This window comes from Salvia splendens, chromosome 7 (genome assembly GCF_004379255.2).
Source record: "Salvia splendens isolate huo1 chromosome 7, SspV2, whole genome shotgun sequence".
In the NCBI taxonomy this organism is placed as follows: domain Eukaryota; kingdom Viridiplantae; phylum Streptophyta; class Magnoliopsida; order Lamiales; family Lamiaceae; genus Salvia; species Salvia splendens.
The window spans coordinates 34,549,031-34,569,894 of record NC_056038.1 but is presented as its reverse complement, the minus strand read 5'-3'; the positions used below and the strand labels follow the sequence as shown (position 1 = coordinate 34,569,894).

The 20,864-nt window shown below is 39.6% G+C and overlaps 2 protein-coding genes across 4 annotated transcripts; one reads left to right on the top strand and one right to left on the bottom strand.

Moving 5' to 3' along the window:
• Positions 1-878: 878 nt before the first annotated feature.
• Positions 879-13,620, bottom strand: LOC121741579 (F-box protein SKIP19-like). 2 transcript variants are annotated; one of them, XM_042134412.1, is made up of 4 exons: positions 13,119-13,620; positions 1,801-1,910; positions 1,214-1,710; positions 879-1,132 (listed from the first exon to the last, which is right to left on the bottom strand). In XM_042134412.1, exons 1-3 carry the CDS (start codon positions 13,493-13,495, stop codon positions 1,226-1,228), a joined length of 972 nt encoding a protein of 323 aa, XP_041990346.1. In that variant the 5' UTR covers positions 13,496-13,620; the 3' UTR covers positions 879-1,132; positions 1,214-1,225. The 2 variants fall into 2 exon arrangements, with proteins under 2 accessions (XP_041990346.1, XP_041990345.1); XM_042134411.1 differs by having other exon boundaries at positions 1,214-1,910; positions 13,119-13,617.
• Positions 13,621-14,873: 1,253 nt separating this feature from the next.
• On the top strand, positions 14,874-16,335 carry LOC121741243 (putative F-box/LRR-repeat protein 23). Of its 2 annotated transcripts, XM_042133954.1 has the most exons (3): positions 14,874-15,233; positions 15,546-15,766; positions 15,838-16,335. In XM_042133954.1, the coding sequence occupies exons 1-3, from the start codon at positions 14,887-14,889 to the stop codon at positions 15,870-15,872; spliced, it is 603 nt and encodes a 200-aa protein (XP_041989888.1). In that variant the 5' UTR covers positions 14,874-14,886; the 3' UTR covers positions 15,873-16,335. The 2 variants fall into 2 exon arrangements, with proteins under 2 accessions (XP_041989888.1, XP_041989887.1); XM_042133953.1 differs by having other exon boundaries at positions 15,546-16,335.
• Positions 16,336-20,864: the final 4,529 nt, after the last annotated feature.

Genomic DNA, 20,864 nt, shown 5'->3' with positions numbered 1-20,864 from the left:
TACGTGGTGGAAGGTATGCAAGGATCCCTCCTTGTGGCGAGTCGTCGATTTCTCAAACCCTTATCAAGAGACAAGTACATTGCCATGTACCGCAGCGCTGTGGATCGTAGCCAGGGACAATTGGTCGAACTCACCATTCACTACTTGGGATACGACACACTCATGGAGTACATCGCCTATCGGTATATTTCGATACAGTCATACTACAATATGATATGATATGAGTATGTGATGTCTTCTAAGAGGTGAGTTGGCATGATTTTGTATTTTTGGTGAAAAATCACATCACATTTATGTGGCTAATCCTTTGATTTTTTTGACAGATCACCATATCTCAAACGCCTTCATCTTGAATCTTGTCATCTCACGACTAAAGATTCTATAGAGAAAGCGGTTGCAAAACTTGGAGAATTGGAAGAATTGCACCTTACTATTACTATTAGGCCATGCCTTGTTGGTGGCGACATTATAGTTAGCGGCAATTCTCATACAGCGGATATGAACCACATCATAACATTACACATACTAACTTTGAGATTGGTTCTCTTCGGTACTGTTTACTATGTCGGAGAATGCATGTTAGAAGAATGGTAGATTGGAAGACTAATAATGAAGAATTTGAAGCCAACATCCTTAACGCCTGTCCATACCTCAAATCACTTGACATCCGAACAAACTCTCTTGTCCAATACTTATGAATCAGACACTGATGGCAAGGCAACAATCCGTTTGGCAAGGCAACAATCCGTTTGGCAAGGCAACAATCCATTTCAACTATGGTTTAGTTGTGGAGTTTTAGTTTTATCCTTAGTTTATCATCTTCTATTAGTAGGCTCTGCCCTTAGTTAGAATGACTTTATAGCTAGTATTTAACGAAGTTGAATAACAATATGTTTTTATTTATGAATGATGATTGATGCGTCATTACCACTTACAGCAGACAAAGAAGACAACCCGATAGGTAATAGAAAGAGGTTGATACAAAGCATCTAAAATGAACAACAAAAGCAAGAATAGTCAAACTGAAGGCGGAGTCATAAGCCTCTACTAATAAAAGATAAAAGGGTCTATTGATAAAATGAAAGCTCCAACATGCTGATACAACCACTTGAAATCAACTAATCCAGCAAACCTACACATGGGGAAAAAGAAGGTGAGTAATATTTGTCCAGATATCCTAATCCATAAATTGTTACAAGAAAGAAAACTTTACCATCTGCCATACTCAGAGATGGTCGTAGTCGAAAAACCCAAGCCCGTCGTCATTGAAGAAACCATAACCAAGAGGCGAGAAGTAGTCATCGTAAAACTCATAATCTTCATAATCGTCATAGTCATAATCGCTAAAATCTATGCCGTTACCAAACGAGTCTCTGCCATCCCATTCAAGCCACGACATAGTACTGACGGAGTCATTCGGGAGTCTAAGATCTTTTATCTGCTGACGGCATCTTTCCCCCAAATCCCCTCCAAGCTCGAGACCAAAGCATCGCCTGATGTCAAGTGATTCGAGGCGTGGAAAGCCGTTAAGGATGGCTTCAAGTCCTTCATTTTGCATACAATGTGCACAAAGTTGAAGATGCTGAAGATTAGGCATGCTTTTGACGATTGCGAGAGCATAATCATTCCGACCGAATCCTTTACTAAATTCATCATCATAATCATAATCATCATCATCATCATCTTCCAATTCTAGTGGAAAAGGATGCTCTGTTCCATGTCCATTGTATGAGAATGATATCAACTTTGGGCAAGAATTTCCTATAGCTTCAATGTGGGCAGGAACAATCCATGGCTTACCAGTAAGGTGCAATTCTTCCAACTGTTGAAGTTTTGCTACCGCTTTAATCACAGCATCTACTGAGATCTCATAAAAAGATCCAAGTTTAAGGCGTTTGAGATTTTGAGACCTGTCAAATAGCAAAATATCAGACCACAAGTGTTTTTTTTTGTACAGAATAAACATGAAGCAAGATAAAGGAAACTCTTGAAAGCAAAGACTACTACACTGGTTTCAGAAAATGTCCTGTTGGAGTATAATCTCACAATCACCGTTGGATGCAGCAAGCTAAAAGTCAATGTCATTCTCAACAGCTGCAGATTTGTTAGAGGTTGAGCTCGTTCAAGATATTATTGAGCTCGGCATATTATTGAGCTCGGCGTTTTATTGAGCTCGGTGAGCTCGGTGTTTTATTGAGCTCGGTGAGCTCGGTGTTTTATTGAGCTCGGCGGTTTATTGAGCTCGGCATTTCATTGAGCTTCGGCATCATGCAGCACTTCGGCATCATGCAGCACTTCGGCATCATTCAGCACTTCGGCATGTTGATGCAAACCGAGAAACGGGAAGTAGCCGTTGGAACAGTTATAACTGATTTGATAACTAACATCTCAAGAGAGCCGTTGGAGGATGAAGGGACTGATATAAAGCAGACGAAGGCTGCATCTGAAATAGTTAATCAGCTACTTCGATATTCAAGAAAAGAGTCTCCAAACTATCACTTGATTAGTTCTTGGTTTAGAATTAGATTAGAGGTGTTGAGTTCTTGGAGAGAGTTCTTGAGTGATTGTAAATCTCTGCATATTTCTCAATATACTGAATCATATTGCCTTTGGCCGTGGACGTAGATCTTACGATCGAACCACGTAAAACTCTAGTGTTCTTTCTTTTTCGCATGGTTGTCATCATCGAACTTTTGCATACTTTCATAACAAGTGGCGCCGTCTGTGGGAAACGCAATCGGAGTTGATATCGATGGCGACGACGAGGTTCGAAGCGGAGAAATTCTCGGGGAAGAATGACTTTGGTCTGTGGCAGATCAAGATGAAGGCTCTGTTGATCCAGCAAGGGCTCGATGAAGCAATCGAGCCAATTGATCCGAAGGGGAAAGAAAAAGAAGATCTCGATGAGAAGAGCGTGAGGAAGAAGGCTGAGATTGCCAAGAAAGCCCATAGCGCCATTATTCTCAATCTCACGGACAAGGTGTTGCGCGAGGTTGCGAAGGAAACCACAGCGCATGGGGTATGGACGAAGCTCGAAGCGCTGTACATGACCAAGTCGCTTGCTAATCGCCTATACATGAAGCAGCGCCTCTTTTCATACAAGATTCTTGAAGCCCGCCCCTTCGCAGAGCAGATTGATGATTTCAGCAAGAATCTGGATGATTTGGAGAATGTAGATGGCCCCATGAAGAATGAAGACAAGGCCATCTTGCTCTTGAACGCTCTTCCCAAAACATTCCAGCATCTTAAAGATGCAATGCTGTTTGGCCGGAATGCAGAATCTGGCATCACATATGAAGAAGTTCAGTGTGCTCTTCGATCAAAGGAGCTGGAAAAGAACTCTTCGACGACAAATGAAGGAAGTGGCAGTCAAGCCTTGAATGTAAAGGCTTTCAAAGGCAAGAAAAAGAAACTCAATCAGAATCAAAAGCCTAAGTATCAGAAGCAGAATGAGGAGAAGCGAAGCTGTCATTACTGCAAGAAACCTGGGCATCTCAAAAGGGATTGCTACTCGTGGAAAAGGAAGCAAAACGAAGAGAAGGCTACCCAAAATCAGGCTGATCTTGCAGAAGACACAGATCCACCCCAGATCATGAATGTGGTGAGTGGTGGGATAGAGAGTTCTTGGATAATGGACTCCGGGTGCAGCTTCCATATTTGTTCCAACAAAGCTTGGTTTGAAAACCTTTCTGAGGCAACCGGGTCAGTAATGTTGGGGAATGATCAGATGTGTTACATCAAAGGCATTGGAGATATCAGATTGAGAGCTCATGATGGATCAACAAAACTGCTTACTCAAGTCAGGTACATTCCTGAGATTAAGAGGAATTTGATTTCACTTGGCATGCTTGAATCTAGAGGTTTCAGGTTTTCTTCTGAGAAAGGCTATATGAATGTCTCACTTAATGGAAAAATCTTGCTGATTGCTGAGAGAAGAAACAGTTTATACTATCTAGTAGCAGAAACTGTTGTTGCTTCAGTGAATCTTGCAGAGGACTCTGATATGAGTCTGTGGCACAAGAGGCTCGGCCATCTTGGAGAAAGTGGGATGAGAGAACTGATCAAGAAAGGGGTCATTCCGGCTGGAAGTGATCAGAGGTTCAAGGAATGTGAACACTGTGCTCTGGGAAAGAGCAAGAAGCTACCATACAAGGCTGGTAAACACACCTCCAAATTACCTCTTGACTATGCGCATTGTGATTTATGGGGTCCAGCTCAGCCTGCTTCTATGGGAGGAGGCAGGTATTTCATGTCGATAATAGATGATTATAGCAGAAAAGTCTGGATATACATCCTAAAGCAGAAGTCACAAGCATTTGAAAAATTCAGAGAATGGTGCACAGAGATGAAGCTGAAGAAATCCACCACTCTCAAGTGCTTGAGGACTGATAACGGGCTGGAGTTCTTATCTGAAGATTTTGAGTCTTTCTGCAAATCAAATGGGATACAAAGGCATAGGACAGTCCCGGCCAATCCGCAACAAAACGGAGTTGCTGAAAGAATGAACCGAACACTCCTCGATAGAGTCAGATGCATGCTTTTGTCATCAGGCTTGCCAAAGATGTTCTGGGGGGAGGCAGTGTGTACTGCTGCAGTGCTAATTAACAATTCTCCATCATCAGCTATAGGAAATGAAATCCCAGATGTCAGATGGTATGGTGGAGATAGAGAGTACAATCAGTTCAAGGTGTTCGGTTGTAGAGCATATGCCCACTGCAGGCAGGGAAAGCTTGATGCAAGGGCTCAGAAATGTGTGATGGTTGGTTACCAACATGGAGTAAAAGGGTACAGGTTGTGGTGCACTGAAGAGGGGAACAAGAAGATAATTGTGAGCCGAGATGTGGTCTTCCATGAGCATCATATGCCATTCTTGAAGACTGAGGATCAGATGGGTGAAAGAATATCTATTGATCAAGAAGTTCAGCATGGCCAGCCACCACCTAGTGATCCAGATGATCAGAATGGAGGTGGAGCTTCAAGCTCCCATAAAGCTTCAAGTCCACAGCAACCCCAGCAACAAGATCAGATTGATGATGATCAGAGATCACATATTATAGCCAGGGACAGAAACAGAAGAGAGATCAGAAAGCCAGCCAGGTTCAGTGATTATGAGATGAGTTTTTTTGCTCTCTGTGTTGCTGAGGTATTGGAGTGCTTAGAGCCATCCACCTATGCTGAAGCTATGTCGAGTAAGGAAAAGGAGAAATGGCTTGCAGCTATGAGAGAAGAGATCCAGTCACTACTCAAAAACCATACTTGGATTTTGGTGAAGAATCCAGGGACCCAAAAGCTTATTAGCTGCAAATGGATCTTCAAGATGAAGATTGAAGTTGGTGAAGTTGAAAGTGTCAGGTTTAAGGCACGGCTTGTTGCTAGAGGATTCACTCAAGAAGAGGGGATTGATTATAATGATGTGTTCTCTCCGGTTGTAAAACACAGTTCCATCAGGATATTGCTTGCTCTTGTTGCAAAGTATGATTGGGAGTTACACCAACTCGATGTCAAGACAGCCTTCTTGCATGGTGAACTTGAAGAAACAATATATATGCATCAACCCGAGGGGTTCATGGAGGCTGGGAATGAAGACAAAGTGTGTTTGCTCAAGAGAAGTTTGTATGGGTTGAAGCAAAGTAGTAGGCAGTGGTATCTCAAGTTTGATGAGCATATGATGAGTATTGGTTTCAGAAAATCGCAGTATGATAGCTGTGTTTACATCAGAGAAAGGAATGGTGTACCAATTGCTTTTCTACTTTTGTATGTTGATGATATGCTTGTGGCAGGAGCAGATCTGGGAGTGATTGAGAGAATCAAGGCTGAACTGGAATCCAAGTTTGAAATGAAGGATCTTGGAAATGCAAGGAGAATCCTTGGCATGGATATACTGAGGGATAGGCCAAAGAGAGAGCTCAGGTTGTTGCAGAGGAATTACATCCAGAGAGTTTTGAAGAAATTTCAGGCTGATGACTTCAAACCTGTCTCTACACCATTGGCTGCTCACTTTAAGTTGAGCATGGATCAGAAACCAAAGAATGACTCAGAGAGGAGAGAGCTGAGCAAGATACCTTATGCAAACATCATAGGAAGCATAATGTACACAATGCTATGCACAAGACCAGATTTGGCTCAGGCTATAAGTGTTACTAGCCGATTTATGTCAGACCATGGGAGAGAGCATTGGATAGCATTGAAGTGGTTGCTCAGATACTTGAAGGGTGCTTCAGATTATGGTCTGTTGTACAAGGCAGATTGTAAGGATCAAGGTGGAGCACTGGTGGGGTTTTGCGATTCTGATTATGCATCAAATAGAGATAATAGGAGATCTCAAACTGGATATGTGTTCACCCTAAATGGCACTGCTATAAGCTGGAAATCTGGATTACAACATGTGGTTGCTTTATCTACTACGGAAGCTGAGTACATGGCAATGACAGAGGCTGTGAAAGAAGCAATATGGCTGAAGGGAATCCTAGAAGATTTTGGGGAGAAGCAAGACACAGTGGAGATAAACTGTGACAGCAGCAGCGCCTTATGCCTTGCCAAACACCAGGTGTTTCACGAAAGAAGTAAGCACATAGATGTGCGGATGCACTTCATAAGGGATGAAATACAGAGAGGTGAAGTCAAGATGGTGAAAATATCTACTGAGCATAATGCGGCTGATATGTTGACAAAGCCGTTGCCAGCCATGAAGTTTAAATACTGCTTGGGGCTGGTGGGACTTGTGGAGTGATGAGTTTGAGGTTTTGTCAGAGGATTATGATTCATTGTTGATTCTGAGATTAAGGTGGAGTTTGTTGGAGTATAATCTCACAATCACCGTTGGATGCAGCAAGCTAAAAGTCAATGTCATTCTCAACAGCTGCAGATTTGTTAGAGGTTGAGCTCGTTCAAGATATTATTGAGCTCGGCATATTATTGAGCTCGGCGTTTTATTGAGCTCGGTGAGCTCGGTGTTTTATTGAGCTCGGTGAGCTCGGTGTTTTATTGAGCTCGGCGGTTTATTGAGCTCGGCATTTCATTGAGCTTCGGCATCATGCAGCACTTCGGCATCATGCAGCACTTCGGCATCATGCAGCACTTCGGCATCATGCAGCACTTCGGCATGTTGATGCAAACCGAGAAACGGGAAGTAGCCGTTGGAACAGTTATAACTGATTTGATAACTAACATCTCAAGAGAGCCGTTGGAGGATGAAGGGACTGATATAAAGCAGACGAAGGCTGCATCTGAAATAGTTAATCAGCTACTTCGATATTCAAGAAAAGAGTCTCCAAACTATCACTTGATTAGTTCTTGGTTTAGAATTAGATTAGAGGTGTTGAGTTCTTGGAGAGAGTTCTTGAGTGATTGTAAATCTCTGCATATTTCTCAATATACTGAATCATATTGCCTTTGGCCGTGGACGTAGATCTTACGATCGAACCACGTAAAACTCTAGTGTTCTTTCTTTTTCGCATGGTTGTCATCATCGAACTTTTGCATACTTTCATAACATGTCCAAAACAACTCAAATATCTTTTAAAATCCACTGCATTATATTAACAACTACACAAAAATAAAATAACAGAAAACCTTTAGGGAAAATTGTAAGCAAGGAGAAAACACAAGCAATATATTCGCGTAAAATAATACAAAATGCAAGATTGTTTAGCCTAAAAGTGCAGAGCATTGAGTATGAACCTCGAGTAAATCCTGTACTCGCTAAAGCTAATCTTTCATCCATCGTGATTACGAAGGAAGTTGTACATATGTTCAACCAAGTACAATATCCTCTTCTTTTCATAATGCAACCTCACATCATCATTAAGTGACCAAAACTAACAAGATTTACTGCCTCAGTAATATTAAAATGAAAATCAAACCTCCTCGAACATGTTTTTAGATCTGAATTTCTGCAGGAGGTATTCTAATTTCTAAACACAGGAAAATACAACTTCAAAATGCAAATTCTTAACACACGCTACTGCAACTTCAAAATACAACCAAAATGCAAAGGCTTTTCACAATGCAAGTACAACACGCCAATGCCAGATATGAACCAAAATACAATCATTAAAAACCATGTAGAAAGACAAAACCACATAGAGAGACAAAACCAGAAGATATACCAAACAATACTTGATGAAGAACACCAAGACTAAACAGAGAGAAATATGTAGAGAAAGGAATTTTGTTTCATTAATCAAAATCCAAATGATTACAAACTAGAGCTAGCTTATTTATACACTAGTTACAAACGAGAAGCAGCTAAAGAAAAAATGTCAGCTCACACTTTAAAGATAACTAACTAAAAATATCTTCCAACCGTTTCAACGGTCATATGCCAGCTCATCCCAACGGCTCCAACGGTCATCTCATCTCCAACACCCCCCTTCAAGATGGAGCATACAAACTACAAAAGCTCATCTTGCTCAATATCTTTTCAAAGGCTGCAGCTCCAAGGGGTTTAGTGAAAATATCAGCCAATTGCAAATCATTCTTGATATGCATTGGTTTAATGATCCCTTCTAAATACTTTTCTCTAACTGTGTGGCAATCAATCTCAATGTGTTTGGTTCGTTCATGAAAAACTGGATTTACACTAATATGTACAGCAGCTTGATTGTCACAGAAGAGAGGGACAGCTCTTTCTATCTTAACTCCAAAATCTTTCAGCAATGCAATTGCCCAAGTTACCTCACATGTTGCTTGAGCCATTGCTCGGTATTCAGCCTCTGCTGAAGATCTTGAGATGCTTTGTTGCTTCTTTGACTTCCAAGATACTAAGGATGATCCAAGGAACAAGCAATAACCAGTTATTGATCTTCGAGTGTCCGGGCAAGCTGCCCAATCTGCATCAGAGAAGATGCTGAGCTTGGGTGTGGTTTCACTTGAGTAGAACAGCCCATGGCCCGGTGTAGCCTTTAGATATCTCAATATTCTTTCACTTGCTTCCCAATGCTCAACACACGGTCTTGAAACATACTGGCTCAACTTATGCACAGCAAAAGTGATGTCCGGCCTGGTGATGCAGAGGTACAACAGCCTTCCTATTTGTCTTCTATATTTGGATGAGTCTTCCATTATGTCTCCTGCTTCTTGTTTTAGTTGCTTAGTGGGATCCATAGGCACAGAAGATGGCTTGCATCCTAGGAGCCCTGCATCTCGGACTAGATCCATTGCATATTTTCTTTGTGAAACCATAATGCCTTTCTGACTTCTAGCTATTTCTAGGCCAAGAAAATATTTCGGATGACCTAGATCCTTGAACTTAAAGAACTGACTCAGAAACTCCTTGAAGTCTTTCATTAGCTCAGGCTTATTAGTGGCTGCCATAAGGTCATCTACATACACCACCACTGCAAAGAAAATGGAATTCTCATTCTTGAAGAAAAAAGAATGATCCGAGGCTGATTGTTGAAGACCAAACTTTGATAAAACTTCAGTAAGCTTCAAGTACCACTGTCTTGATGCTTGCTTTAGTCCATATAAAGACTTGTTAAGTTTACAGACCAATTTAGAACCTGGTGGATTGCCCCCCTCAACAAGCAGCCCGGGTGGAAGGTTCATATAAATCTCCTCCTTCAAGTCACCATAAAGAAACGCATTGTTTATATCAAGGTGGTACAGAGACCATCCATGAATAGCAGCCAAAGCAAGGATGAATTTAACAGTAGTAAGCTTAGCCACCGGGGAGAATGTGTCAAGGAAATCAATTCCTTCTAGCTGTGTAAAGCCTTTAGCCACTAAACGGGCTTTGTACCTTTCAACAGTAGCATCAGGTTTGAACTTCACTTTGAAAACCCATTTACAATCAATGGGAATCTTCCCATCAGGAAGTTGAAGGATCTGCCAAGTATTATTCTGTATAAGAGCAGAAAGTTCTTCTTGAATTGCTTGCTGCCATTCAGGGTGTGGAGCAGCTTGGGTGTATGACTTAGGTTCAAAGACAGTAGACATGATAACAATGAATTTAAGATGAGAGGGAGAGAGCTTGGAGAGAGAGAAGTATGCTGAGATAGGATAGGGAGTGGAGGAAGAGATGGAATTGCAGAGAAAATCAGTTAGGTGAGCAGGTGTTTTTGTTGATCTGCCAGCTCTAGTTATTTGGTTGGGATGAGTATGAATGGATGAAGTGGGATCAGAAAGAGCTGGAGATTGATCAGGAATGTGAGGAGAGTTCATTGTTGGTTCAGCAATGGAGGCTTTCTGGTTTGGAGTGATTGGAAAAACAGAAGGAGGTAGGTGATCATAAGGGAAAATGTCTTCATGGAAAATGACATTTCTGGTAATTATTTCTTGCATAGAATCAAGCTCAAGAAGCTTATACCCCTTATACCCAGATGGATACCCCAAGAAAACGCATTTGGAGGCTCTAGGAGAGAATTTATCTCTATTGCGGGTGAGAGTAGAGGCATAACACAGACAGCCAAAGGCTTTGAGGTGAGAGTATGATGGTGGTTTTTGGAAAAGGGCCTGAAAAGGAGGTAAAACTGAAGAGGGGGTTCTGTTTATTAGATAGGAAGCTGCAAGAATGCAATCACCCCAGAATGTATTTGGTAAGTGAGATTGAAAGAGCAAGCTCCTACCCACATTTAACAAGTGTTGATGTTTCCTTTCTACCCGAGCATTTTGCTGAGGTGTTTCAACACAAGAATGTTGAGTAATGGTACCAAACGAAGAGTAGAGATGGGGTAGATGAAATTCTGGTCCATTATCAGATCTAATAGCCTTGATCTTCTTCGAAAATTGAGTATGAATAGTGTTGAAAAACTGTGTTAACACATTCTTGACATCAGATTTGTGTTGCATCAGAAAAGTCCACACAAACCTAGATTTGTCATCTACAATAGTGAGGAAGTATGAAAAACCTTGTGTAGTACAAGGGGAAAAAGGACCCCATATGTCACAATGAATGAGATCAAATATGTCAGTGGCTATAGAATCTGAGGCAGTGAAAGACAAATGTTTTTGTTTGGCCAATGGACAGATTTCACAAAGAGAATGTGATTTATTTGATAAAGGTAGAGAAGAAGACATAGACTTGAGTTTATTAAAAGACAAATGTCCAAGTCTTCTATGCCAAAGGTCTATGGAAACAGCAGAATTGATACAAGCTAAAGCAGTAGAACCTGAGTTTGATTCAGACTCCACATCAAGAATGTAGAGGTTTCCAATTCTGCTACCCTTCCCAATCACAATCCCCTGAGAAGTTTCCTGAATTTGGATGGAATCATGAGAGAAATGAACAACACATGATAATGATGAAGTTAGGGAACTAACAGATATAAGATTGAAATTGAAAGAAGGAACACAGAGGACAGAATGAAGGGTGATGGTTGGAGTTAGGCAAACAGATCCTATGTGTGTGACTGCTGCCTTAGCTCCATTTGGTAAATTTACAGAGGCATTATCAACAGAGGAGGATGATGAAAAAAGAGTGATATCACAACAGACATGGTGAGTAGCACCTGTATCAAGCAACCATAAAGGAGTAGATGCTGAAATGGAAGCAATAAAAGGAGGAAAAAGAGTTGTACCAGTAAAAGTAGAAGTAGAGGGAATTTGTGCGGCTGAATTGATATGTGCGGCTGAGTTGATATGAGCAGCTGAAGGAGTGGGTGGAGCAGAAGTAGAAGGAGTTGACAGGGCAGCAAGCTGTGACTGCAAAAGAGAGATTAGTTGCTGGCATTGATCAGAAGTAGGTGCAGCAATAGATCCTGAAATAGGAGAAGGAGCTGCTTGATCAACATGATTAGAGAAATGATCATCCACATAATTCACAGATTTAGACTGATTGAACTCCTTAAAAGGAGGTTTCCCCCGGCCTCTGCCATAGCTTTGTGGAAAACCGTGCAAGGAGAAGCACCTATCCACTGTGTGGTTAGTTCTACCACAGTGAGAACACATCAATTTTCCTCTGCCAAAATTCACTGAAGCTGCATTGGCATAGGGCTGTTCACTCGAGGTAACAGTAGGAGATGGCAAGGAACCTTCAATACTCTTTTGCCTTTCCTCTTGAACAACCATAGAGAAGACCTTCGACAAGGAAGGAAGAGGAACAGTAGACAAAATACTTGATCTAATCTGAGAGAATGGAGGATTTAAGCCAATGAGGAACTGCATTGTGCAGTCATCCTCTTGATACTTGTGCCATTTCGAAGCACTATCACAATGGCATGTAGTGCAAGTACACCAAGCAATCGGTTGTGAATGTTTGAATTCATCCCAAACTATCCTCAGATTTGTAAAGTAGGTATTAACATCAGAATTACCTTGTGTAAGAAACATGAGCTGCTGCTTTAGTTGATAGGAGCGTGCAGAATCTATCTGAGAAAAACGATCGCGTAGATCCAGCCATAACTCATGAGCATCATCAATATACATGATACTTGAACAGATCTGAGGAGATACAGAGTTTCGAAGCCATGAAATAACCATGCTGTTGCATCGAATCCAGGAAGGAGAGAGAAGATCATCGATCGGTGGACGAGGCAACGATCCATTCACAAACTGAAGTTTATTTTTGGCAATTAAGGCTGTGATTACAGATCTGCTCCAATTGATGTAATTGGAGCCGATCAACAGCTGAGGAACAAGTTGCAGACTCGGATTATCACTTGCATGAAGATAATACGGACTTGTGTTGTCTTCGATCGGAACAACAACTTCACCACCACGATTTCCTCTACGATTCATAATGAGAGAGAAGAGAAAGGAGAAACAGCGGAATTACGAGGTTGTCAGAGCGGGCCCAAGTCGATGATGGTTTTCTCTTTATCTCTTATCTACCTCACGAGTGGAAGACCGATGTCCTTTCCGGCCCACATCGATGATGGTTTCTCTTGCATTGCCTACCCACGTGATGGAAGACCGATGTTCTTTCCGGCCCACACGTGAGGGGGCGTGTTAAATTCTCTAAATTCTGTCCCACATCGACTTGGTGAAGATCCCATCTAATCTATATAAGTGTGGATAACCCTCCCCCTTATGAGGCCTTTTAAGGGGTGAGTGGCCCATTTCTAATAAACCAATTTCTTATTTCCACAATCACACAAGCAGCCTCAAAGAACACAATGAACATAAAATTCGATAACGATAAATCATAATTCTTCAAGGAAGGAGGGCAGAATATTTACCGATCAGCAATATACTCAATGAGTTCGTCGTCGCCGAAGTTCTGAATAGTGAGGTCGACCAATTGTCCCTGGCTACGATACACTGCGCGGCGGCACATGACATTGTACATGGTGTACCAATCGATCTGCATAGTGTTTGAGAAATCGATCACTCGCCACAAGGAGGGATCCTTGCAAACCTTCCACCACGTACTACACACTTGCTGCGCGCTTCTAAGTATCGCCTCTGGACCCAGCCTCTGCAGAATATTGGCTGTTACATCTCTCGGGAGTTCGATCCATGGCGGCGGAGGGGCTGAGGATGAAGCTACCACCGCCGGCTCCGGAATTTTGCTCTGAACCCTAGGCCTCCGGTTTCTGCCTTTTTTACGTCCCATGGCGATTGAAAACGGAATAGGAAATGAATAAGAAAAAGGTTTTTATTTGATTGAGGTTTTAGGCGGAAGAGATTTAAGGCCGTGTTTGGAAAAAATCATTTTTATTTGGGGAGATTTTTAGAGAGTAATTATGCCTAGAAAAACAAGCTATCACTTAATTTTGATTTTGCACATAAAATAAGAATTCTATTTACAATCACACAATGTTTCAATTGCGTTAATTTTACTCAACTTCCAATTTCATGACGATAAGTTAAAAGTAAGAAATAAATATCCTCGTAGGCCACGTTAAAATTACGCATATTCATGGCAACGTGGACTGAACACTTGGAATTTTTTATTTAAAAACATTTTTTTTAATTCCAAATTCCTCAACTGTTATATTTAGTGACCAATGAGGGTTCAACATGTAGTAGATATATGGACCCATTCGTGCTTTGCTCAGGCCCCATAATATTTCCATGTCATAATGAATTGAATTTGTTTTTTATTGTATTACATGATAATCACTATTCATATTATTTTGATTACAACTCAATTTATTTTCTATTTTGAACTTTAATATCTAAAACGAATTTCTCTAGTTTTAATCGCAGCGTATTATATGACAAAAAATATATCCCTTCGCATTTGTATTGTGATCACATTTAAAATAAATTATATTGCGAGTGTTGGACAAAAACAATATCTATGTTCAATCATATAGTATTGTATCGTTGTGATATCGATATGATAAGAGTACGTAAGATTCACGAATCGCCAACCCTGGTCAAGCATGATAGCATGCATCATTTATAACATTAGTAACATCAAACACAAATGCATTACCTTTTCGAAAGTAACATGAAAATAGTCTCAAATATTACGTCCTTATATGGATCATAGTGTCATAATATTTGGAAATATTATGTAAAAATTGAGATTTATAAAATCTAATTACTACAAGAGAAATTTCATAAAAATGAATCAAATTTACTAACCATTCGGAATTTATGATTAAATTCAGAGCTTTTAGATTTTGGGATGTGAATGAGAGATTTTTGCATTTTTCTTTCTTTTTAATTATTTAATGAAATATTTTTCTTATTTTTTTTAAAAATAACGTGGAGTATATATATCCCTTTAGATTAAATTATTTGGTTTTGAAAATCCATTTGACATATATACGCAGCGCATTCTCCGTCCACATTCTGATATCGCTATAAATCAGGTAACCGTTGAACAAGTACTCCCTTCCATAGCGCCACCTTACCCCTACCACCATTCATTCAACAGGTAACCGATCAATCCAATATCACAGTCACGCAACGACTTATTCAATTCCCTTCAAATTAACCCTAATTATATATCCTTCCACGCCTCCATCACCACCTCTCCTCATTGAGCTATTCATGCAAGGCCACCGCTTCCCTCGCCACATTCCCATCGATATTCCGGCTGCCGCATCCTCACCACCATGGACTGAGCTTCCGGGAGATGTAACGGCCGATATTCTGCGGCGGCTGGGGCCGGCGGGGATGCTGCTTATCGCGCAGCGCGTGTGTACCACGTGGTGGAAGGCTTGCAAGGATCCCACCCTGTGGCGAGTCATCGATTTCTCCGACCCTAATGAAAGGAAATGCACCCTCAAGTACATTGCCATGTGCCGCCACGCAGTGGATCGTAGCCAGGGACAGCTGCTCGACCTCACCATTCAGTATTTCGGCGACGACGCACTCATGAACTACATCGTTGATCGGTATAAATTTTAACCTAGTTTTATTTTAAGGCATTTTTTGTTTTATGATTTTAAATTCGAGATTTGCTTTGGTTTATACGGTATTCCTTCCGTCCGTGAATAACAGTCTCACGTTCCATTAACTCATCCCACCCACATTTCATTTAAAACTAATATATATAAGTTGCACCCATAATCCACTAACTTTTTTCTCCACCCAAGGCGACGGAGGGAGTATATTGGATTTGCATTTTGAAAAACCTTTTTCTCTCAGATTATATCACATAATCTTCTTTTATCTCATTCCATGTCTAATCTTTTGTTGTTTGACAGATCACCGAATCTAAAACGCCTTAAACTTGGATCTTGCTTTTACATATCAGGATATTGTGCAACTAGAATGGCCGCAAAACTTGGCCATTTGGAAGAATTGCACCTTACTCTTAGACCATGCATTGGTGCTGCCGACATTGAAGCTATTGGCTATTCTTGCCCAATGTTGAAATCATTCTCATGCAACGGATTGAAGTACAAGTTTCCGACATTGTTAAAAGGTGTTTATTTACCCATATACTATCGCAATCTGTATGCTTTTGCAATCAGTAAAAGCATGCCTAATCTGCAGCATCTTCAACTCTTTGCGCATTGGATCGAAAATGAAGGACTTGAATTGATCCTTGGCGGCTGTCCGCGCCTCGAATCTCTTGACATCAGGCAATGTTTTGAGCTCGATCTTCGAGGGGATTTGGGGGAAAGATGCCATCAGCGAATGAAAGAGCTTAAACTCCCTAACGACTCCGTCAGTGATGTACCGTGGCCTAATTGCTATGGTGGCGATCCGTTTGATCCTTCTACCCCCATGGCTGAATATTACGTGTATGACTATCATAAAGAATATGGAGATTATCATGGACGTTACCACAACAACTTCAATTGATTCTTAGCATGGTAGACGTAAAGGTATCTTTCTTCTATATATTTCAAGCTTAGTGGACAGTGGTGGTTTTGCTTTGAGTCTATTTTCTATTTATCAATAGATCTTTATGTCTTTATTTAGTAGGCTCTGACGCTCTGCTAGCATGATTTTGTAGCTACATATTTTTAATGCATATGATAGTTGAGTGATAGTATATGTCATTCTAAATATGGATTAATTGATTACTAAAATGTTGACCGAACTCTGATCCATCAGCATGCTATTTGACTCATTAGCCATTTTTGGAATTCAGGGTTGATATTTTATCTTTGAAACACCTTAGCGTTTTGAGGTTTAGACATTATATAAAATAATAATGGTAAAAACTATTTTTAAATGTAGTTTTTTATATTGGTTAGACGTTAGGTGCCAAGAAATTTGGGGTTTTTTGGATTCTGCTAAATCAATCTCGTAGATTCCATAATCTCGTAGATTCCATAATCTCGTAGATTCCATAATTCATCATAATTCCATAATTCTGCTAAACTCACGAGCATGAATTTGGCGTACTTGTGGAGGCTGTCGTGGTCGTCAGTGTAGGCATGGGCGGATCCAGGATTTAAAAATCATGGGGTCGGACGAGATAATTAATATAATAATATTATATATATTATAAAAATACATTACAAATAAAATTATCTTTGTTTTATCACGATAGTTGACTTTTACGAGTTCATATTTTTAACTTTTACGAATATTCATATTTTGAAGCTGGCCGAAATTTTATCATTGGAAATAATTGCAAACATATCTTCCAGTCGTTGATTGTGTTCAACATTAGCACCAGAAGAACAGATAAAACTCATGAGAACAGATACAAACTCAAGATATTTTTAAAATAAATTTATCCATTAATTTAATATGGATGGTAATTAAAATCAATAATAAAAAAACATAAGTATATAATTATTATATTCATAAAAATTCGGTCAAATAAACAAAATAAAAGTAAAAAAATAATAAAACATGATTAAAAGAATATCAATAACGCACCAATTTTTTTTGTGCAAAGCCTATGCCCCTCAAAAATCTTAATCTTAGTCTCCTGCTATAACTTTCTATTTAATCAAAATAATAATTGGGTAGAAATATAGAATTTTTATTTATAAAGAAAGTTGTAACTCTTGTAATAAAGATAAAATTATTTAAAAAGAACAGTATTGACTGATTTTTTTAACTAATAAACTTAAATAAATTAGGAATTTATGTAAATTTGTGGGAAAATTAAGGAGAAAAAAAGTTAATACTACATGGCTTAGAAAATTATTGGCAGTATTAACGGTGAGTGACTAGAGACAATCAATTAGATTTTTTACTTATAGATTTTCTAACCCAACAATCAATAGGAGTATTAACCACTCCTCAGTCCAAAAATCAATATTAACCTCTCTGTTCATCTTCTTCGTTGAGAATACATCAGCTTCTTCTGCAACCCCTCCCCTTATCTATCTCTACTCTATTCTTATTAGTATTGTTCCTTTCTCCTCTTAGTTTTTGGAAAAGGCGGAAGGCTTCGGGTAGAGTTGAAGCTGGCCGTGGGGTCGGAGACGCAACTGCACCAGGTCAAAGGTCGAAGATGATGTTTTCCGGCAGTGTTCGGTGGACCGCCGGTGGGGTCGGCCGACCCCGCGCGACCCCACCTGGATCCGCCTATGAGTGTAGGGGCCGATGGTGAACACCACGGGGGACGTTGAAGGGGAGCGTTGTCGTCGTTCATGGCTCGGAGGTGGAAGGTGTAGTTGACAGGGGAGAGGTCGAGTCGGGTGCATCTTTGCCAAGGAAACACCCACGATTTCCGAGTCAGCTTCATGCTCTTGATGCATCCTCCCGTTATCACAAGGAATTCCGATGGTCGACCCACTTTATACATCATCACTGTCTAATCTAATCTCATTTTTAATTTGCAAACAAACTAGCTAGAGAATAATGAGATTTATGATTCAAGCTAGAGATTTATAAGGAAATAATCAAACCATCTAATCCAGTTGGTTCGGTGTTGATCACTATCTCTATGTTTCCTATCGCAACACTAATTCTTATAATTAAATAACTATACGTAGTTTCCTTTTCCATAATTTTCATTTCTGCTACTCTATAATTTTCTATTTTTCCTTCTCCATAATTTTTTTTTATCTAATTAACTGTAGCTAACGAGCTGTAGGTATGCCTTAAAAATCCCTATTTAATTAGTGGATATATATATTTGATTCTGGCCATGGAACGTACATGAGCTTCTCTAATTAATTAATTTTTGAATTCTGTATAATTAATTTTGTAGGTCAATTGGTATCGATATTAGGTACTATCACTTAATTTATTACACTACCAATATGTCATCATTATATTGTGCCCAATTTATAATCTATTTGAAGAAATCGAGCCTTAACTCGTCCCAGCAACGAGTCCGAGTAATGATTGTTCCGTCAAGAGCGAAGATTCATACAGAGATCATATATAGAGAGGCATGAAAGCAACATGCACCAGTGGTCTAGTGGTAGAATAGTATCCTGCCACGATACAGACCCGGGTTTGGTTCCAACGGGATCATCAAAGGGATCCATAGGAAGCCATTCTGAACAACACAAAAAAGGGAAGAAGGACAAAACCAAACTTCAAGTTGAAGAACTAATGGAGTTGGTGAACATACAACTCCAAGCCACCATCAAAATCCTCCAGGCTAAGGAGAAGACACAATGCGCTGAGCGTCAGAAAAGGCTCGCCGAGGATGACTACATGCTGGCTCAAACCGAACTGGCTGAAGCGGAGGAGTATGCAAAGTTGAAGCTGAAGCAACGGTGGAGGAAAGAATGGAGACGGAAGTGAAAGAAAACCCTACTAGCATTGAAGAGTTGGTAGAGTTGATGAATGAACACCTCCAAATGAGCGATGGTTTGACTAAGGAGATTGCGAAAGTTGAAATAGAAGCTCTCTCCTCGCACCGTCAGCTGTTGAAGGAAAGATGCATTGAGGCAGAGGAAGATATGGAGAGAGCTTGCAGGCTTTTCGAAGAGGCGCCTCCGGGTGAAGATTGGGAAGCCTATTGGATGAAAGAAACGACAACGGAAATCTATGAGGTGTCGCAAGTTAATCTAGCGAAAATGGAGGAACGAATGAGGAAGCGAGTTGCGAGTCAGAAACAGCCCTCTGTCCGTTAAAGGATCAAAGCGTTCGACCGAGAAAGGAATCGACGAGTTTTGTAAGGCATTTGATGCAGAATCCGTGTTGCATTTCATTAGACATATATTTTAAGGGATAAAACATGTATTAGTAATAAATTTTATGTGTGTGAACATTTTTATTAGAGTACTTCAATAAGCCTATTTATAACGAACGAGATGAACTACTACTATAAATGAAATCTTGAGTAGGGTACCTTTGCAATCTCTTAAAAATTAGAGTGTTTCATTATCGTGATTATAAGATGGGAATTGCACGTTAACATGTGGTATTACAAATTATTGAACTTAAAACAAAAATGTCCCGAATTATGTGATATGGATAATTAAATACTCAAATTATTAATCTTAGTCTTACCATCAAAATAACCAAAAAATGAAGTACGGAGTGAATCAAAATCCATCACAGAGATCATATATGGCTTGTCGTATTTTAATTTAAATACAATAAATATGAGATAGCATTACAAAATATTATTTGTATTTTTTTAACTTCATAAGCAATATATAATTTTTTTCATGATTGAAATTTGTTTTGTTGCAATTAAAAAATTGCTATCTAATTGTAGTTATATATTTCATGCATCCAGAATCAATACTATTGTTTTTCCATTTTGGTATGTCTAAAAATTAGTCTCTTTCTATTTTTTTAAGTTTCTCTAATAAGGTGACACCATTTTACATTAATAATATTTCAACTATTTATTCTATATTAAAATTTAATATTGTCCACTATTAAGACTATTGACAATGAATGGATGGAGTATTATTTATGAAGACCCAAAACAAATCCACCTAAATTGAACCCATGCCAAACTCTTGGCCAATATCATCACATACAATTTCATTATCCCAGTTAGGAAAAAAGGAAACAAAATTGATGTGATTTCACCTATAACAAGAATCTGTTTGAAAAATGTGCAAAATCCCAATATGAAAAATGGATCACACCACATGATTTCATAAAGCTACAAAATGCTTAAACCATTACACTCCCTCCGCCCCATGTTACTCGCACTTTTCATTTTAGGCCGTAAATTTGGGATTGATTTTTTAGTGTAATTAAATTAAAATTTTAAGTGTAATGAGACATCACTTAATAAAGGAGCTCTTAACTTAAACTAACTTATTAATTAAATGCATTAATTTCAATTTAAACTATAAATAGTGTAAGGAGTTTGTGACGAGCCGAAAAACAACAGTGCAAGTAACATAGGACGGCAGGAGTATAATTAATGCCAGATTTCACAAATAAACACTGCAAATCCAATGCACAGATATTCAATTGACACTTGAATATGATGAATGCCAATCCTCATTCATTACATACGATTCAAAATCTCCTAATTACACACCAAAAAATCTTGGAGCGACCAAAATATTATCTACAATGAAAGAAATATCTCCTCCTCCTCCTCCTCCTCCTCCTCCTCCTCCTCCTCCTTCTTCTTCTTCTCCTCCTCCTCCTCCTCCTCCTCTATATATATACATTAAACATGC